Source organism: Columba livia, chromosome 7 (genome assembly GCF_036013475.1).
Source record: "Columba livia isolate bColLiv1 breed racing homer chromosome 7, bColLiv1.pat.W.v2, whole genome shotgun sequence".
Classification (NCBI taxonomy): domain Eukaryota; kingdom Metazoa; phylum Chordata; class Aves; order Columbiformes; family Columbidae; genus Columba; species Columba livia.
The window spans coordinates 27,031,230-27,050,459 of NC_088608.1; the positions used below are offsets into that span (position 1 = coordinate 27,031,230).

Genomic DNA, 19,230 nt, shown 5'->3' on the forward strand with positions numbered 1-19,230 from the left:
TAAACACAATGTGAATGAAAAATAGTACCTTCAATGACTTCAATATCTGTAGTTCAAGAATAATTAGTGTTCCAGAATGAGTAATTAAAGTTGAGGTGTTTAGTGATCTGGACTACATTGATTTTAGTGGAAGTAAGGTGCCAAAATAGCTTTTGGCACACTGACCCAAAGCTATAAAATGGCTTATCTACACAGTTATTAGATTTACATGTCTTTGCCAAGTTTCTCAGAGTCCACTTGTTCACCTTTGAGGAACATGTGAGACCTTTCCTTGCCAAAACAAACAAACAAACCCACAAAAACAAACAAACAAAAATGTTTTAAGCAAAACAGCTAAATATAATTCAAAGTCAGCCACTGTATAAAAATCAATTTGTTCATGTTTTTCTAATCTTCAGAAAATGACAACTAGAAGTATTGATCTCATCTCTTACAGGGTGCTGCTGGTTTCCCTGGTGCCCGTGGTCTACCTGGTCCCCCTGGCAGTAATGTAAGTTGTCTTATCCCCCTTTTATTCTTACCTTGTGGATATATTTAGACATATATTAATATCTTACACTATATTAAGCTATATGTACCTTGACATGAATATAGGATAAACAAAAGCACTTTGACTACGACTTAGGGGAAAAAATTCTGCAAAAGAGCATTTATTCTCCTCTTATTTCATACAGAATAGCAATTCATTCACTTGCTGTCTTGACACTCCTTCTGTTACCATTTGTTTTCCAACGCCCATCGGAGCTAGTGGAGTCCTTCTCCTGGATCAGGTCCTTATTTCTCTGGATGGCAGACATCCTGTCTTTGCTCTTGTTCTTTTAAGATGCAAGAAATATTGAATTCAGCACCTTGAATTGCTATGTTCTATTTTTGTAGACCCCTGTTGAGAATTTTTTTTAGTTGCATGTAGAATAGAATGGCATAAAATTTCATTACCTTGGGAGAGAGGAGTTTGGAAAGATTCTTGTGGCAAAATTTCCTCTCTTACGATCTGGGCTACATCTGAAGTTTAAGCTATCAGTCTGCAGTGTGCCACTATAAAAATGTATGCTGATGCATCAGCTAATTCCAGTATTTTATAGAACATCTATGTGTGTGAAGAGAAGTTCAACATGCATCTACTTTTTATTTGCATGGTCAAAATTAGATTCTGATCTTTGATTCCTTAAAAATTAAGGAAATACAAATGATACAATGGATTTAACCCTTCTAAAGTAAAAATTTTAAGTAATCTTTTGTTGTACAGTAACTGAGATATAAAGAAAACTTTTGTATTTGGATAAAGAGATGTTTGTTTTCTGCCTTATAGTCACAGACAGATACAAATTTGAATATTGCTGAATAAAAAGTAGGATTTTAATTAAAGGTCCTATCAAAGTCACTGTAATTCTTCCATGGATTGGCTGAGAGTTTTAATGAAAGACATTTTATTCTGCACGTGTCCAAGATAGCCCTTTAAAGGCATCTGGCTTTAGAGTCTGCAGCTATTTCAAGTTTCTGTGGCAGAGCCCTGGGTAAGGAATGTGTATCCTGTGTTGGCTGCATGACAAACACTGGGCATCCAACTGTGCAGGTGTTGGATGATGCAAACCGTATGTCCAGACAGGAGGGAGACAAAAAACAGGTTTGAAAGTGGTAGGTGAAAGGATTCTCTTTATAAGACCAGATCAGATTTGGGTGCATAGAGGTTGGATCCTAAATCTACCTTCAGGCAGTGAATCATCTGCTTGGCTTTCATGAGGAAAGATCAACACCAGGGAGCATGCGCTACTGGTTCAGATACAGCAGCTCACGCTTTTCTTTCAAATTCCTTTTAGGGCAGTCCAGGTCCCCCTGGTAACGTGGGGCCTGCAGGCAAGGATGGGCCTCCTGGACCCCCTGGTAGCTCTGGTTCTCCTGGCAGTCCAGGACCTGCTGGAACAAGAGGTGAGCCTGGCTCACCTGGTGAAAAAGGGCCACCAGGCGCACGAGGAGAAAGGGTAAGTACATGGACAGCCAGTTACACTAATTGACAGGGATTGTCAAGAATAAGAAGCCACCTGATGAATGTTGAAGATCCACAGTATTGACTGACCTGACCTTTTCCTAAACAGGGGGCACCAGGTGAACCAGGTCCTCAAGGCATCGTCGGTGGCCGGGGTAACACGGGTTTGCCAGGTCTGCGTGGCCCAAGTGGTCCTCCCGGGATGGCAGGGGCCAAGGTGAGTGGGCATTCTCTGCAGCAACAGCCCCAGAGCTAACACAACAACTGTAATCCAGCTGCTAAAAATAGCTCTGTTTTACAAAAAGGTAATGAATGTGTTGTATTCTTTGTCCAGAGACAACACACTGTGCAGTTATTTTTGTTTACATCCATAAGAGCAGGCTTTAAAATGTCCGGTAACAGGCAGCTGCAGGATTCAAAGTTGATTTTAACCCCTGTTACAAAGAGTCCTGGAGCAGATGATCTAGAAGTCTATAACCAGCTTCATCCAGCTAAGGAAGGGAATGGGCTATGAACTCTCATTGAGACAAGAATTGAGTAATTGTTTCATGTCATTTTTGCTTAATTCTCAATATGTTTCTTGCTTAAATATTATGACCCAAACAAGAAAATGCTTTCACCTCTCTCTAGAAAAGGTGGTGCAAGGCTTAGTCTGTATTTTATCATTAATATTGTGATAGAACAGCATTTTTTTTGTTAACTGCTTTGGTGGTTGTTTTTAGGAACAAAACAAGACATCTACCCATTTATTATTTCTTAGCTGACAAAATAAGGAATGTTCCTTGGGTTCAATGGCCTTGCATGAATATTACTAGTGATGAAAAGAAACTAGTTGGCCAAGTCTTTATCTTTCTTATTTTGAGTATTTACAATCACCAAAGTCACCCTGGCCCTTCACTTTATTAGGTTTCCTTCACAATCACTGCATATTTAATTAAAGATGTATAACACAATGGTATTATTTATAAGTATTTATCTGAAACAAAATCCTTTCCCTTTTGTTCAGGGTGAAGATGGTAAACCAGGCATCAATGGTGTCCCAGGAGAACGTGGTGCTCCTGGTCCACAAGGTCCTATTGGGCAGAGAGGCTTACCTGGAGAGCCTGGCCGAGATGTGAGTGCACGTGTTAGACCTTCCTGCTCTAGCGAGCACGTTACAGATGGGAGACTCGGGCAGTAAATACGCCGTAAGGGTCACAAAGCCTCCCTCAAGCGCTTGATGCTACAAAATAATGCAGGTCTGGTAGATCTTTCATGGCTCCTTCCACCTCCAGGACCTCTTCCCTCTTGAAAACTTTCTCTTTCTTTGATGAGATTTAAGCTTAGTGGAAAACAAACTGTCTGCTCATCATCCAGCTTAGGAACAAATTGTACCACTCTTTTTTTTTCCAGGGTAACCCTGGCTCGGATGGCTCACCTGGACGTGATGGATCCCCAGGAGGCAAAGTAAGGAATCACCAATATCTTTAGTTTGCCAAGTAAATGTTATGTAGAGATTACAATATACGTAACTATTCTGTCCTCTGTAACTTGTTCCTTGAATCTTTTATGCCCCACTGAATGCAGTCTTTACACTACAGTTCTGTAAAAAATTCAATTTCTTACCCTGTCGGCTATCTGCAGGGTGACCGTGGTGAAAGTGGTTCTCCTGGCCCTCCTGGACCTCCTGGTCACCCTGGACCGGCAGGTAACACCGGTGCACCTGGAAAAGCTGGCGAAAGAGGATTTCAGGTAAGACCAAAGCAAAAGCTTACTGCTTATTTACAGACCTTTCCTATGCCAAGTCCATTTCATGATGTAATGAAGTACAAGTTTGGAAGAGTCATACATTTGTTACTGTCATAGTTCTTGGCATTGAGGATCTCTTTTGTAGGAATATCAAGGGGAAAGACATCACAGTTTATGTTCTTGACAATTGTATATATACTAATCTCAAAATCCACATACCTCTTAGGATGCCAAAAAGCACATAATCTCAGTAGGTCCTGTCTTAATTTCAGTCCCATCTGGTGCTCATGCACCTCAAGTGATGTCATTTATTTAAACTAAAGGAGTAACATTGGAAGTCCTCAAGTTATTTCTGAGAAGTGCTGACACCAGCACAGCTTGAGCGCTGAGCACCTCACAAAATGAAAAAGGGGTCCAGTGCATGTGGTATGTATTGCTGCCTACAGGCAGCTGAGTAAGACTACTCATAGAAGAGTAAGACTACTCATACTATTCATAGAAAAAGGAGCTAACCAAAATTCTTGCTGATTATGTAGTGTGTGCGGAGCTTCCCCTTGTTTCTGAACAGCTGCTGGCTTTGAACACGCTGCTTATCTGGAAGTAAAAAGGCAGTCTTGTCATCTCCAGGTGATCCATGTTATCTTATTCTTATTGTGTCACAGGGTCCACCTGGCCCTCCTGGCTCTGCTGGTCCTGCTGGTGCTCGAGGTCCTGCTGTAAGTCTTATTTAAAAGTACTTGTGATATCATACATTTGCGATCTCCTGTTACTTGGGCATTTTTCTTATTTCTTTGTATACTGTTTTTATCGTAAATCTGCTCCAAAAGGGTCCTCAAGGTCCTCGCGGTGACAAAGGTGAAACTGGTGAGAGAGGCAGCGCCGGCATAAAGGGTCATAGAGGGTTTCCTGGTACTCCTGGGCTCCCTGGTCCTCCTGTGAGTATTCTGCACTCGATGGGGAATTATGGCTGGTCTTAGTTCCTCTCATTTAGGTCTCAGGTAACTAGTTAGCCTTAACTAATTTACTGAGGAAAGAAAATATATATATATATATATATATACACCCATATATATAAAGAACCTGTGTAATTTGATTGCCGAATGTGTTGGAAAGTCCAGTTCCCCTGAATCACCCTGAATGCACCTTTGTGGTGCATACAGACGGCAAAATTTTTAACACATTTGTAAACATGAGTGTTTGTCAAATTATGTAAATAACTTTACTGGTAATATGATTTTATGGCAATATACAGTATTTTGAGCCTATAGCTATGTATTCTTATGAATACAAGATTTCATACAAAGCTTTTGTGGATGCCTTTTGGCTTATATTGCATCACTAATATTTTTTCATATAGAGAACATTTGATATTTTTTTTTCTGGCTCAAGAACGGCAACCATTCTTTCTCATATTTGACATAAGCTTTTTATAAGGATGTGTTTCATATAATCTTAAAGATGTTTCAGTGTCTCTAACATACATCCAGCTAGATACAAAACATTACTAGGAGGTGTACAACTTACTTATCTTTTCTTCATAGGGTCCCCTGGGTCCACAAGGTGCAATTGGAAGTCCAGGAGCTTCAGGTGCAAGGGTAAGAAAACTCCTTACTTAGCGTAACTGGAAAAAAGATTCAGACTGCTTGGCATTTTTTTTCTTTTTTTTAAAATAAAAGCCATCTTAGGATGCATCAGTTGACCAAAGACACCTGATAAATCATACAGAAATGTTTGAAATCTCTCACAAAGTATTTCTGAATTTGAGATTACCTGGTAAACTATTTTGACTGCATTATTTGTGTTCAACATTATTCTAGGGTCCCCCAGGACCATCTGGGCCACCTGGAAAAGACGGGACAAGCGGCTATCCAGGTCCCATTGGTCCTCCTGGCCCTCGTGGCACCAGAGGTGAAAGTGGCCCTGCAGTAAGTAAATTGTGCACGCTTGAACACACAAATCTTCAGGGGTTATTCTTTAAACATAGGGTGCTCTCCCACTTAAGTATCTCCCTCTGAAAACTCTGTACTTTGTTTCTCCTAAAGCCAATAAAAGGTTATTCTCTGGATTTTGGGGGAAAGGGTTCCTTTCTCCTTCTCAAAGCCCAGACAGAAGACAGACAGTTACAACTCGACAATTAGGAAAATAAAATTTGAATTTTAGGAAAATAAAGGCCTAAAGTCTAACAGATGTTATACGTAGCAAGTACCATTATTTAATGAATAAGTAAATAAGATGTTTATTTGAGAATTCTAATTTTTTAAGATTAGGATCCACAGACTTTTAGTTTTAATCTGTGATCTCTACTCAGCACTGCGTTCACTTTTTTTTAGGGTCCACCAGGCCAGCCTGGTCTTCCTGGTCCTGCTGGTCCTCCTGGTCCATGTTGTGGTGGTGGTGCAGCTGCCCTGGGGGCTGGTGAAAAAGGTCCAGTGAGCTATGGCTATGAATATCGAGACGAGCCAAAAGAAAATGATATCAATCTGGCTGAAATAATATCTTCAATGAAATCAATTAACAACCAGATTGAAAACATCATTAGTCCTGATGGGTCACGGAAGAATCCAGCTCGTAACTGCAGAGATCTGAAATTCTGCCATCCTGAGCTCAAGAGTGGTATGTTAGCTTTTTATTTTCACCCGTGGTAGCAGAAATTGATTTCTTTTTTCCATTAATGCTGTTGTTCTGAGTATTTAAATCTACTGTAAAAAAATTGATTTTTTGAACATGTTATTATAAAGACGATAAATATAATAATAATTTTAAACTTTAGTTTCCTGTGCATTTACTCAATATATCCACTGACTTCAGCTCCACTCCCTACATGCTTATAAGTGAACATTTGATTAAATAACTTTATGAATAAAAAATGTGAGTATAAGTTCTGTATGTCAAATGCCACCCATATTACTGTATTCACATGAACTCAGCACATTTTTATATCATCTTATTTTCTGTGGCATCTCTTCTGTCAGAATTAATATATTTCCTAATGTGGCTCAGGAATCTGGCATAGAAATAAGCTTCACATCACACAGGCAGATTCTTCTCCAAATATACTGAACCCCTTAACATTTTTCTACCTCTAGGAGAGTACTGGATTGATCCTAACCAAGGCTGCAAGATGGATGCTATTAAAGTATACTGTAATATGGAAACGGGGGAGACGTGCCTCAACGCCAACCCCAGCTCCGTGCCAAGGAAAAACTGGTGGACTAGTGAAAGCAGGGGCAAGAAGCACGTTTGGTTTGGAGAATCTATGAATGGAGGCTTCCAGGTAAGAAACTCCCACCTTTAGCCGTCCAAAAGGTAGTACACACATTGTACTGACCTAAATTGTAATGTACTAAAAAATAATCCTGAAATTAAACTACACTAAGCATTTAGTGAATGAAATAATAACTATATGAGCCATCTCTAGACATGACTAAACAAAACCTCTTGCATGTGCGTTGTACTCCGCAGTTCAGCTATGGAGATCCTGAGCTTCCAGAGGATGTCTCGGAAGTTCAGCTGGCCTTCCTGCGCATCCTCTCCAGCCGCGCCTCCCAGAACATCACCTACCACTGCAAGAACAGCATCGCCTACATGGATCAAGCCAACGGAAATGTTAAAAAATCTCTGAAACTGATGAGCTCTACAGAAAGTGAGATCAAGGCTGAAGGAAACAGCAAATTCACATATGCTGTTCTGGAAGATGGCTGCACTGTAAGTAAACAAGACTTTAGTATGGTCATTTAATAAATAGTTCCCTCTAGAGGACTAGACTCCATAATAAAGGAAGAGAGAACTCGGCATGACCTTGGTAAGGAAAGGACAGGACACAGTAAAACCTAATTGGGGAAATTTAGATCCTCTCCACCAGAAGTGCCACTCCAGTAGCACTCCCATTTACAGCTGTGCTTACAGCTAGCTCCCTCCTTCAGAATCCAAGTCAGTGAAGTCACAGTGACCAAGTTTTGATCCATCCCATGTCAACTCTAAAACCGAGAGTAGTAGGAATCATCTTAGTCATACAAAAACATCATGGCTAGCTGAATCAAGCCATGGGCTGTTATTAGGCGGGGGACAGAAAGGCATTTTGCAGATAAAACATTGCTTCACCGTGCCTTGCTAGCTGCAGCACAAAGTACTGGAGAGGAGCAGTAACATCCATGAGTGTGCTGGTCTCTGAGCATCTGCAGCCTCTTCAGTAACAAATACAAAACACCGTTAACGCTATGCACAATTTCTCCCTCCTGCCATTTAAGATCCCCAAAGCACAACAAACACTGACCTATATGGCAAACCTGCCATTTAGGATGCAGGAACGCATCTACTTTGTAGCCACTTTGTGGCCATTTCTTTCACATGAACATGAAGAGCTACCTCATTACTGCTGTTGCCTTTTCCTGAGGCTAAAACTAAAGCCACTTTACAAACAGAGCTGCTATTTGTACAATCCCCAGCACACAGAGCACATTTCAGCCCTTGTCAGGGCACAGGCACCACTCCAGAGCACTCTGTCCGTGGGGGATCCCATCCCCCTGAGCCACGAGGTCTGCAATCCTACAAAGCCTCACATAAAAGGTCCAGAAATTAAGAATATCTGTCTATGTGTTCATTCTAGAGAGACTGCAAGCACTTTTCATGGTGTTGAGAGGGACACATTAATATAGAAAGTCTGAAATCCAGTAAACTCTAGGATAATGTTCATATAGCCCAACACTGATTTATCTAACATGTTTGTTCATTTCTAAATTCACAGAAACACACTGGTGAATGGGGCAAAACAGTGTTTGAATACAGAACGCGCAAGACAATGAGGTTGCCCGTGGTTGATATCGCACCCATGGATATTGGCGGCCCTGATCAGGAATTTGGCGTGGACATTGGCCCAGTCTGCTTCTTATAAATCAAAGACCCTGCTCTTTCTGAAATCCCAGCAAACAGGTTCACACTCCAACTGTGCTCCTTTGTTTTAGCCTTGTCAGCTACTACAGGTGACCATCTGTATCCCAGTTATTTATTAACAAAATTTCTGGGGGAACAATCAATTTGATATCAAGGGTGGTTTTTTTTGGTTTTTGGTGGTTTTTTTGCTATTACACAAAGTACAGTAAAAATGCTTTTTTGCTCTTTTTTTTTTTACCAAATTCCATCTTCAAAAACATGTCTCCTTGGTGCTATAATACAACTTCAACACTTAATAAACCAACACTGTGCTCAATTAGTTGAATGTCAGCCAATTTACAAAGCACTGATTGCTCCCAGTACCAAAGTTTACCCTTCTTTCTAAGATGCAGTCCAGAAAGCTAGAAAGACCTCCCTGTTTCAACTACCTCAACACGGACAGAAACTGGGATGGGTCTGATGAGTCAAACCAGGAATCAATTAAACACATCAATCAAAACACATTGGGACTCATTGGTCAATTCAGTGGAATCATTAGGTACAAAATTGTCCATTTCTGTACTGATTAGCTGTGAAAAAGTACAGTGTATTTTAAGAGTTTTTAATACCTTAATGGCAGTAGTCACCATAATTTTATTGTTGGATTGTATGTGTTATCAAAGGTGCTTCTCTACTTTCCTGTCATTGCTGGTCAAGACCACTAAAATTAGGGAAGTGTAAAAGACTAATATGATGGTGCTAATGTATTTTTCACTCCTAACTCTGCAAGTCAGGGTTATTGACTTGCTCAAAAAAAAGAAAAGAAAAAAAAAATAAAGGATTTAAAGCAATTGTAAATGTCTCCTGTCAGAGATTATCATTGGCATGTCATAGTTGAGAACTTTCTCCCTTCACTCTGTAAAAGTCAATCAAGATACAAAATTGTGAACAACTTCCGTCATGTTAACACATTTATAGTGTTGAAGGTTAACCATCTTTGTAAGCTTTTATATGGTTGTTGGTCTATTCCTTACAGAGACACATAATAAAATATCGTAATAAAACTCCTTGTTTCATAAAACTGACTCTTTAATTTATTTTACTATTTGTATCTCTTTCTTCAAGCAACTTACTAAGGCAGGACACAACTCTGGTACCCCTTTAACTGAACATTTTCTAAGATAATCTGTTTGAAGGAAAACTTGTTAATCCTAAGAGATGCAATTTATGGCGTCATACTACGACATTTTCTTTCTTACTTTTTCCACTCAAGCCGCTGGCTCATTTTTTTCAAACATGGTGAACAGCTCTAACAGCACCCATGTTCAAAGTAATAAATAACAATTATCTCTCCACATAGGGTCTGTCTTTGCTTTTAAGGGTGTCAGTGTGTCGGGTCATGTAGGCATGTGTGCAAATACGGGGTAGAAGTGACTCCCACGTAGCATTCACAGGCCTATACATGGCAGAACACACCTGTCTCCAATAAGGGCGTGCTTCATGTGCCAATACCCAGCAAAGCACTGCCCACTGCACTTGACCTCTCATTTGTGTGTCTGTCTGTCTGTATGTACACATTTCTGTCTTTTTGTGTGTACCCGTGCCTGTGTCTTTGGTGCATCTCCCTGCTTACGTCTGTGTACGTCTGTGTGTGCATGTGTGTCTGTTTGTGTGTGTCCATCCGTATGAGCGTGCAAATGTTTCTCTGTGTGTGCACACGTGTCTATGTGTGCGTCTCAGTGCATCTGTCAGTGTATCTTTCCTTGCGCATGTGTTTGTACGTGCCGGTGTCTCTGCGTGGCTCTGTGTGTGTGTGTGTATGTCCATGTGTCCACATATGCGTGTGTATGTGCATGTGTGCATGTGTCCGTGGGTTCATCTGTGAGTATGTGTGCACATGTGTCTATGGGGGATTGTGTGTGTCTGTGGGGGTGTGTGCATATGTGTCTGTTTTTCCTGGAGGCGGGGGGGGGGGTGTCTGTGTGTGTTATGCATTCATAATTAATACCTGAAATTCCTGAATCCATTCCACTGGCAACGAGTTTTCATTTGGCATTTCTAGAAGGTTCATTTCTGTGGTGGGTAGAGGCACAATGGTTCTGCATCTTTCTATTACAAGTAATGCTAAAGTAGGAAACCATTAAATCCTTGAGACATGACATAAAGCAGAGGATTGAACCTGAGATACCTCTGGGACTAGAGAAAATAAGGACATTTTTTCAAGTGAAAAATCCAGGGTTTAGTGCCAAATTCCACTTGAACAGCTAATACCTATTTTTGATGGCACATTTATCTACAAAAACAGTAATTAAGGCTTAGTCAAACTAAACACATGCATTTTACTTGAATGTAAATGCAGTTACCTGTTGGTTCTCATATGATTAATACTATTACTGCACCCTGTATAAATCACACGGAGTTTTCTTCCTAACAAACATAACAGTTAACAGTTAACAGTGGCTTTACAGTCAGATCTTCCCAGTCCAGCTGAGTGGCAAAAGAAGAACCTAAAGAACAGGCAGATGCAAAGGGCTCAGCTACAAGCAGCTTTTTTTTTTTCTGACAAGTACAGCCACATTTACAGTAAGGGACAAACTGTCAAGTCACTAATTTGGGGGAGGGACTAGGAACCAAATTAACACTAGTATTACAGATCTAAAGTAGCTTCTTGAAGAATGCAAAGAAGAAACAGCAATTCATAAACTTCAGCTTTGCAAAGAGAACTGAAAATAACCAATACTCCAAATCCCACAGAAATTTAGCTCTCTTAGTCATAATAGGACATGTCAGAAGTAACCTGCAGTTTTCTTTTCATCTCGTATCTTTCACAGAGGTAAAATCTCACAAGATAATCCTCAAGTTATTTCCTGCAAACCACAAGATCCAACAGGATTGGATCACTAAAAAGATGCAACTGCTCAGGAACGGAAGTGGGCTCAGTTGCAACTGGACCCAAGAGACTGAAGAACCTTCTTGTCAACATCCATTTCCTCAAGCCCTTCCTGTCTGTCTAGACATCCTTGGGACAAACACACATAGTACTTTTTGTATATGACTTTCAGTTTTCCAAGCATGAGCAAAGTGTCAATAAAAAGACTGACAAACATACAATTTGTCAGTAGCAGAGGACACCTGGTAACAAACGTGTGCAACGGGCTGTGAGTTCTGCTTGCCTTTGATCTTAACAAAATTAAAAGATCTTGCCAAATTCACAGGAAATCCCCAAACATACTATTTTCTCACCACTTCAGGAAATTCTACGTGTTTTGCAGAAAAACCATTGGCCAGGTAGTTTTGTTGTCCCCAAAACAGGGTTCTTTACCTGGTGTGCATACAAAAGGCCAAATTTAGCACACAAAAAGGAGATACTTTATTACAGAGATGCGCACATCTGCATTCTGGAATAAAGTCAGCATGACAGAAAATAAGGGCACTATATACAAAATCTGATCTCTGTATTCACACCCTAAAGAGCCAATTGGTTACACATTTCCATATTGCATTACAGAATCCTTTTAGCATATAATGAGCAATGTTCAGCTAAAGCACACTTTATCAAACAGTCTTGAGATATGTGTTAGAACAAGACCTGACTAATTGTGTGGGCTTCAAAAGGCCTAAAGCTGCAAGGTCAGTAGTGTCTATAGTTCATGATTAGGTGTTTTGCAAGTCACTCTTTGTTATATGAGCAGACTGGTCTAAAAGTGAAAGGATTTATATATCTTCTAGCTTGGCAATTGCAGACAGGATTCATGCTTTTAAGTGATGACAACTCCCCGCTTCAAGACTTATTTCTGTGCATCTATGTATCGAGTAAGTCCCACCTTTTCTAAACTCTTTTAGTGACTGCAACACGACACTTAATCACACACTGCAACATAACATACAAACATACAAATATAACCAGTGCTAATACAATCATTACAACCAATTTCTTAATCCGCATCCCTTTGCCTAGGCATCTCATTGGCTGAGGGACCTGTCTGTTACACAGGGGTCCCACCCCCCTTGCCTCCCCTTCCGGGGATGGTGACCATGAGAACGATCACCGTGCCTGGGGGGACAGGGACAGCGGGACAGAAGGTGCTGAGGGGCCATCAGCGGCCCCATTGACAGCCCCGGATCCCATTGGGGTCTCTGTCACTGCCACACACGGGCAAGGGGAGGAAACCACACTCCCAGAGAAGAGCTCCTGCTCCCCAGTGTGAACATCACACAGCTGAGCGTCACATCCCCATCCCCTACAGGGCAAAGGCAGTGGCACCATATATATATGTATATATATGTACACATATGTGTGTGTATATATATATATATATATATATATGAATAATACCACTTTGAAGTAGCTCATGACATGTCTCACCATGTCACGCTCAGGGAAAATGTCTTCAATAGTGGACTGTACTTAGTGTAGTACCTTGGGTAGTAGTGTTGACGAGAATAGCAGAACAAGCTATTTATGCTTGTACCAAATTTGTGTTCCTTTACAATTTATTAATTACTCTGAGTTAATTCAAACAAAGAAAATTCAACCATTTGCATCTTACTTTCATTCTTCTCTGGATATCTGTGCAGTGAAATTCTTTTATAGGCTAATTGTGACATAGAAATGAGGAAGAAAGGGGAAACTAATGCTAAAACTAAGAATCTTCCACCTGGCTGACTTGCTGATGAGCCAAGGTCAAGCTGTGTCCATCTAAGCTGAATGAAGAGTACACAGCCAACCGTAGCCTGGTTTGCGTATTCCCCCATTAGTAAAACTCTCAAGCAGGACTAAGGTGCAGGAAAGAGGACATCCTGCCTGCGTTTATAATGTAAAGCAGCCTCTAGACTGCTCTGAATTAACTCAGGGACTGAAGAGAATGGAGAGGCAAAGTCACTTTAGAGCACCACAACTCTTTTAGGTCCTGCTGCGACATTCCCTTCTGCACCTTCTTGCCCTAGAGGTCTGTTAATTTGTTAGGTACTTTAACACAGATTTACCATCCTGGTTTTAAGTGAGTTTAAAATATAACAGTACTGATTTTCTTGCAAATTAAATGTAGAGATCATGATGAAACCTCTTTTTTTTTAGAATAACTGCCTTTCTAGACAGTACCTATTAAAGGCTGTCACAGACATGTTATATGAGGGGCAGATTCTTTTGACTGATGCACAGTCAAAAGAATCTGGGTGTGTAGAAATTTGGAGTCTGCACCTGTAGAATTTTCCTGCAGTCAGTGTAGTGGTAGCCAATACTGTCAATGGAGCTGAGGAGGTGATTCCACCCTTCTTACAGAAGAAGCTGGTCAAAGAAATCACACTTTAGACCTTGCTCTGCTGCTACCTAGCTTAACATGTAAGAGACCACACTAGACTCCTCAATTAGGAGAGAGAGTTCCCACGGCAAGTGTTGATATTTGCATGTGTGTCAGTGGTTTTTGCTCAGACTTTTTCTCCACTTGAGTTGGCAGAGAATCCTGACACACACGCAAAAAAGAACCAAAGAGAAGGTGCACAGCATTCCTTGGCACCCTGGTAAGCTGGGGGTTTGAGCCTTACAGAAGCATTACTGGTGGATATTAGTGTGCTTGAAAGGCAGCTGTACAGCAGATATATATATTCTTAGCCAAACTTGTCCTACAAGTTTGTTTGTCCTCCTGGACCTACTGTAAGTGTGGTGGTCCTGTAAGAGACCATTATGAGTTACTGCCACAGTGGTCTGGTATTTGCAGATAGAGACTGTGAATTCAGATGGGCCCACACAGAACCAGAAGAGTGAGGGTGTGGGGAGAACTTAACAGCACAAACACATTAGCAACACAGGCACGACTATACTTAATGCAACATAAATTGTGGGAAATTGCCTCATTTTATGGTGAAAATAGCTACCGTTTATGGAAGATGATAATTACATGTACACAACAATTAATCTGACATGGTAGGAAGACTTTTGATTTAAGTTGAAATTTTATGAAAGCAGCTGGTAAAAATGCTGACTGGTGGAAAAATGGATTAGAAAACCTGTTCTTAATCTCCACAGCAGAAAAAACCAGCCTCTGTAATCTCCAGTACTCCTGTGGCTGAGCGAATGGCTGGTAACAATTACTCAACCCTAAAATTGAAGGTTTGGGAGCTTTCTTCTAAAAAATCCACAAGTCATGAAGTCTTTGATTAATAATTTCTACTAATGAAAGTTGATTACTGGAACAATTTTAAAAATCTCACAAAGAAATAGCCAAGACCACCTTGAAATTGTTTAATTCATCTAAATACCTGGAGTCACTTATCAAGCCACCATGATTCTGATACTTCTCTAATAGCAAGGTCTTTGAGATAATAAAAATATGAAACAGATCAGGTTAATAAACAAGAATTAGTTAGAAAATAGAGCTGGCCTTCAGAAGATTTAGATTCTAATCTGATTGGTTTTTACTCTGATTTACTGTGTCAGCCTGCAAAAGGCTCTAGCTTTTATTTTACTCAGGAAATACAATTTACCAAAAAAAATCTTACCTGACACTTTGAGGCTAGCAGCAGCATTACTGTTACAGAGCAGCACATCAGAGGTCTTTCAGGGGTGTATGGAAACACCAACACCTGCCTTCAGGCTCTAAGATAAGTTGATTTTTAGGCACACATTCAAGTGTATCTTACTTTGGCTTATAAATTTAAAGTTGTATTGGAGAAAAATTTTTAAAAAAATAATACTGTAGTCTATATAGTTGAAAGAAAGGCATGAAGTTCAATGAGAGGTGTGGAAAAAAAACAACAAGGAAATAAGTTGCCCACACAGTCATAAGACTGATACAAGAAATTTCTCATTCTGATATCCAGGTTCTTATTCAATCATATGTGTTAAATCAGTTGATATTCACACACTTCATAGCACCAAATTACTATGGCTCTTTGTAGCAAACGAGCAAACCCAAAACAAACAAAAAACCCCCACCCCATCTCAAAGAGTTTCCTGGATCGTACCAACAGCTTTAAGATACCACTTCTTAATTTTTATTTTCATTATTTGCTTGGAACTTCACTTTCCCAATTACTTGCAGACTATCACCTAAAGGTGCGGACCTTTTGCAGGACACCAGAGCTTTTCTTCTGGTGAACACAACTCCCTGACTATTGTCTGCAGCACAGGGAATATTTCAACACCTCTTTCTACATTCCTTATGGAAATTATGCTTAAAAATCCCCAAACACAGCAACAATCCAGCAAACCCTTCTCTAGCAGAAAAACTTTGCTGATTAGAGCCTAGTTTTAAATAATTATGAACACCCATGTGTCACACCACCTTAAATAATAATGAACACCCATGTGTCACACCACCTTACCTCCCTTTAGGTGATTCTCCATGGCCATCACACCCCACGGCTGCGCAGCTCCAGGCACTGCTGTAAACCCCCCTGAAGTGTCCTTGCACACCTCTTTTTGGTGCAGGGGGAGAAATGCCTGCTGCAGCTTGGTGTCAGCCATCCTCTCTGCTGGAGGTGATCACGTGGGGACGAGCCATTCCATGAGTTTGTGTCTCTGCAGCTCTTCACCTCTAAGGTCAGTTTGCGGTCAGAACCAGGGCAAACAGTTGCTTAATGATTGCTGTTGGGACAGTTCCTAAATTTCAATAACTACTAGGAATTAACTCGGAAGTTGGCTAATATCAACAACTTCCCTTGCTAAAAAATAAAAGAGGAAGCTAGATATTTAAATAAGCAGCAGTGTAATTTGTAACCCTCACTATTTTGTGACATCAGCTAATTAGCCTGAAGCATCTATTTGCAGGCAGTAACTTGAAGGAAGAGCTGTCTACAAGAATTTTGAATTCACAAAGGGGGAAAGGTCTTCCCAACACACACTTTGCCATGCTACGGCTGGCCTGATAGCTTTAGTAGAGAAATTTCATTTCTAGTGTTCCTTGTCAGCTACATATCATTTATATAAGCTGAAAAATGTGTTATTTTGCAGAACTGGTTATTATTTATTATGGTAACACAGCTTCATTGCAGTCACCAAATTAGAATATATTTCTTATTACAGATAACATACCCATCTCAACCAAGACTGAAACTTTAATAGATCTTTCAAAAAATTATGTTTGTTTATTGTTACCAGCAAAGAAGTCAGGTCTGGCAGGCTCTGATTTTTATATCAAGTAGCAACAAAACAGAAGTTTAATTTCCTGGAAATGAACTGATTTGGGACACACTAAGGAATTCTACAAAAATGAAACCACTTTACATAGCAAGAAGCAAGTATTTAATTAAATGCTTTGCAAAGATACATGAATAAAGCTATGTGCATGACTTTCTTTAGGGATGGCCCCAGCTGTTTATTTTTTTTAAAGGAACAAACAAAAAACGTGGAGAGCACAGATGCAATAAAGAAACAAAAAACTAAGTAAGTTTGTACCCACATACTTTACAAAATAAAGCATGTTAGTGGTACAAAACATTCTATATACTGTATGACCAAGAAATAAATGCACTGTAACACTGTTCTCTCAAACACCATAAGCCTAACAGCTAAGCTCTGAAAATGACATTGACAGTAGGCATCTTTATTTCATCAGCCTTCTACAGAGTCATTTAGCACCATCACTTTTTGTTGTTGTTTTTGCCCTGCCTATCGCCTTTCTCAAAATAACAACAGAAGCATAGCACCTTTTAATATCTAAAATAAAAACAGGAATTATAATGCATCCCAACTTCCAGAGATGAGGTAGCTCATGCTAAAAAATGATGGAACTTTCTCGCCTTGACAACTCAAGGCCAATAAATCCAATTACTGGTGATGCATGTCTGGATGTCAGGTAAAAACAATTAATTTCTAAACTTTCTCTTTATTAGCAATTGGTCAGGTATACATGTGAATGATTTGCAACATACATAAATTGGCACCGTATATAAGACATCTGTATAATTTGATATGTAATGGCTTCTTAGATGGGCAAGTATTGGAAAATCAACAAGTATTGGGTTTAAGGTGTATTTTGAAGATTAAGGATAATTTAACAGAATTACACAGATATTTTGTGAGAAGTGAAGTCTGGCCTGAAACTTTAAGATATGGGACACCCCTACAGAAAACTCATATTTACCCCAGTAGTATTTTTACTTCATAAATTAGTCATGGCTATGGAATACTCTTCTGAACAGACTATTACCTAGGAAAGTGCAGGAAAGACAAAGCCAAATTAAAATGATCTTGCCTGAAGAGATGATCTTCTACAAAACATATAAATTTCTGTTAAGGACTATCATACTTGCAACCACAGGAAAACGAACTGGGGTTGAGGGAAAAGGTTTGATTAAAATACAGCCAACAGTTCACAAAAGTGCTCTACTTTTCTGTTTTTCAGTAGGCATCCAAGCACAAGAAATAATCCTTAGAGCTTTACATAGGCCCACATTAAAACTACCTATTTTGAATACATGTAAATTTTGAAATAATTTGAAACAAAAGCAAGGAAAAAAAAGATTCATATTACTTTTTAAAGGTGGTCATCAATCCTCTTAAAATTGTACTGATGTACTAAAAAGTTGCTTTCAATCATTTAAAACGGAAGGTTTGTAAGTAAAATAAATATTCCAAAGGAGGCCGGGCATTTAAAAAGAACTGTATATACAATGCTGATCCAATATCAGCCATTACTTCAAGAGTCTCAGGATTAACTTCAATCAGTCTAAGTTCATGTGTTTAATTGCTGCTGTTGCTGGGTACTGTGTTATTTTCCCCCCTTCCTCTTACACAAAGCAAACTGGCCCAATTTCCATTCCAAATTCCTGGTCCATACCGCCAATGTCCACTGGTGCAATATCTATGATAGGTAAGCGTGCCACGTTCTGTGTTCTGTACTCAAAGACAGTCTTGCCCACATTCCCATTACGTTTCTAGAAGGGAAAAAAAAGAAGAAAAACTTAGGCCAGAGCTCATGACAGAAACAGCCTGAATCCCAGCTGCTGAGTCTGTTGGCTGAGGTCGTTCAGAAAGATCTGACTGTACTTTCTCTGAGCAACACACCCTTGTCTGTACTGCACCTTGGTTATTTAAAAATGTATATATCTTGCTTTCACAGTGATGAACATAGCAGGGCTTCCCCTTTAAGTTGGACTGATTCTTCTTTATGTTATACAATTCTTGTCTATGTGTTAATGTGTGCCTGCACATATTTTTGGGCTATATTCCTCTAAAGAACAGAGAGTACTCTCATTTATTTCAAGCGCAAAACTAATTTTAGAAATATTTTGCCAGTATCTTGGACTCGGCTGAGAATGCTAATGAACATGAAAAAATTTACTACTTGCTGGTTTTTATGCCACCTAAGAATTTTTGGAGGCAATATCTTCCTTTCCAATTCAGTCATAATACCAACGAGTTTCCTCCAGTGTGTTGCTGCAATAATCTCACCCATCTGGCAAAGAAATGCTTGAGGTTATCTGACCTCTGTGTGATTCCAGACACTGGAAAATGTGAAGTGGCAAGATACATATCTCAGTATGCTCACTAGTAACTAGTAATTTGTAAATAACCTCTACATAGTGCAGACTTCTATTATGTAAAGCTAGAACTGTAGTAAAATACGTAATTGATCAGTTACTACTATAATTCATGGTGAAATTCTGAAGCATTTTAATTGCCAGATTCTACAGGTGTTTTCTAAATC

The 19,230-nt window shown here is 39.7% G+C and overlaps 2 protein-coding genes across 6 annotated transcripts in view; one reads left to right on the plus strand and one right to left on the minus strand.

Annotated features, from left to right (window-relative positions):
- The window catches only part of COL3A1 (collagen type III alpha 1 chain), a 50,848-nt gene extending 41,186 nt beyond the window's left edge, over window positions 1-9,662 (plus strand). For all 3 annotated transcript variants that reach the window (XM_013370663.3, XM_065069848.1, XM_065069847.1), the window contains exons 38-51: window positions 437-490; window positions 1,818-1,979; window positions 2,094-2,201; window positions 2,991-3,098; window positions 3,377-3,430; window positions 3,608-3,715; window positions 4,375-4,428; window positions 4,540-4,647; window positions 5,254-5,307; window positions 5,530-5,637; window positions 6,043-6,325; window positions 6,799-6,986; window positions 7,175-7,417; window positions 8,457-9,662. In XM_013370663.3, the coding sequence (XP_013226117.2) occupies window positions 437-490; window positions 1,818-1,979; window positions 2,094-2,201; window positions 2,991-3,098; window positions 3,377-3,430; window positions 3,608-3,715; window positions 4,375-4,428; window positions 4,540-4,647; window positions 5,254-5,307; window positions 5,530-5,637; window positions 6,043-6,325; window positions 6,799-6,986; window positions 7,175-7,417; window positions 8,457-8,603 (1,779 nt within the window). In that variant the 3' untranslated portion in view covers window positions 8,604-9,662. The remainder of the gene's footprint in view (window positions 1-436; window positions 491-1,817; window positions 1,980-2,093; window positions 2,202-2,990; window positions 3,099-3,376; window positions 3,431-3,607; window positions 3,716-4,374; window positions 4,429-4,539; window positions 4,648-5,253; window positions 5,308-5,529; window positions 5,638-6,042; window positions 6,326-6,798; window positions 6,987-7,174; window positions 7,418-8,456) is intronic.
- A 6,980-nt stretch (window positions 9,663-16,642) lies between these two features.
- The window catches only part of COL5A2 (collagen type V alpha 2 chain), a 187,042-nt gene continuing 184,454 nt past the window's right edge, over window positions 16,643-19,230 (minus strand). For all 3 annotated transcript variants that reach the window (XM_065069845.1, XM_065069846.1, XM_065069844.1), the window contains one exon: window positions 16,643-18,457. In XM_065069845.1, coding sequence (XP_064925917.1) covers window positions 18,311-18,457 — 147 coding nt within the window. In that variant the 3' untranslated portion in view covers window positions 16,643-18,310. The remainder of the gene's footprint in view (window positions 18,458-19,230) is intronic.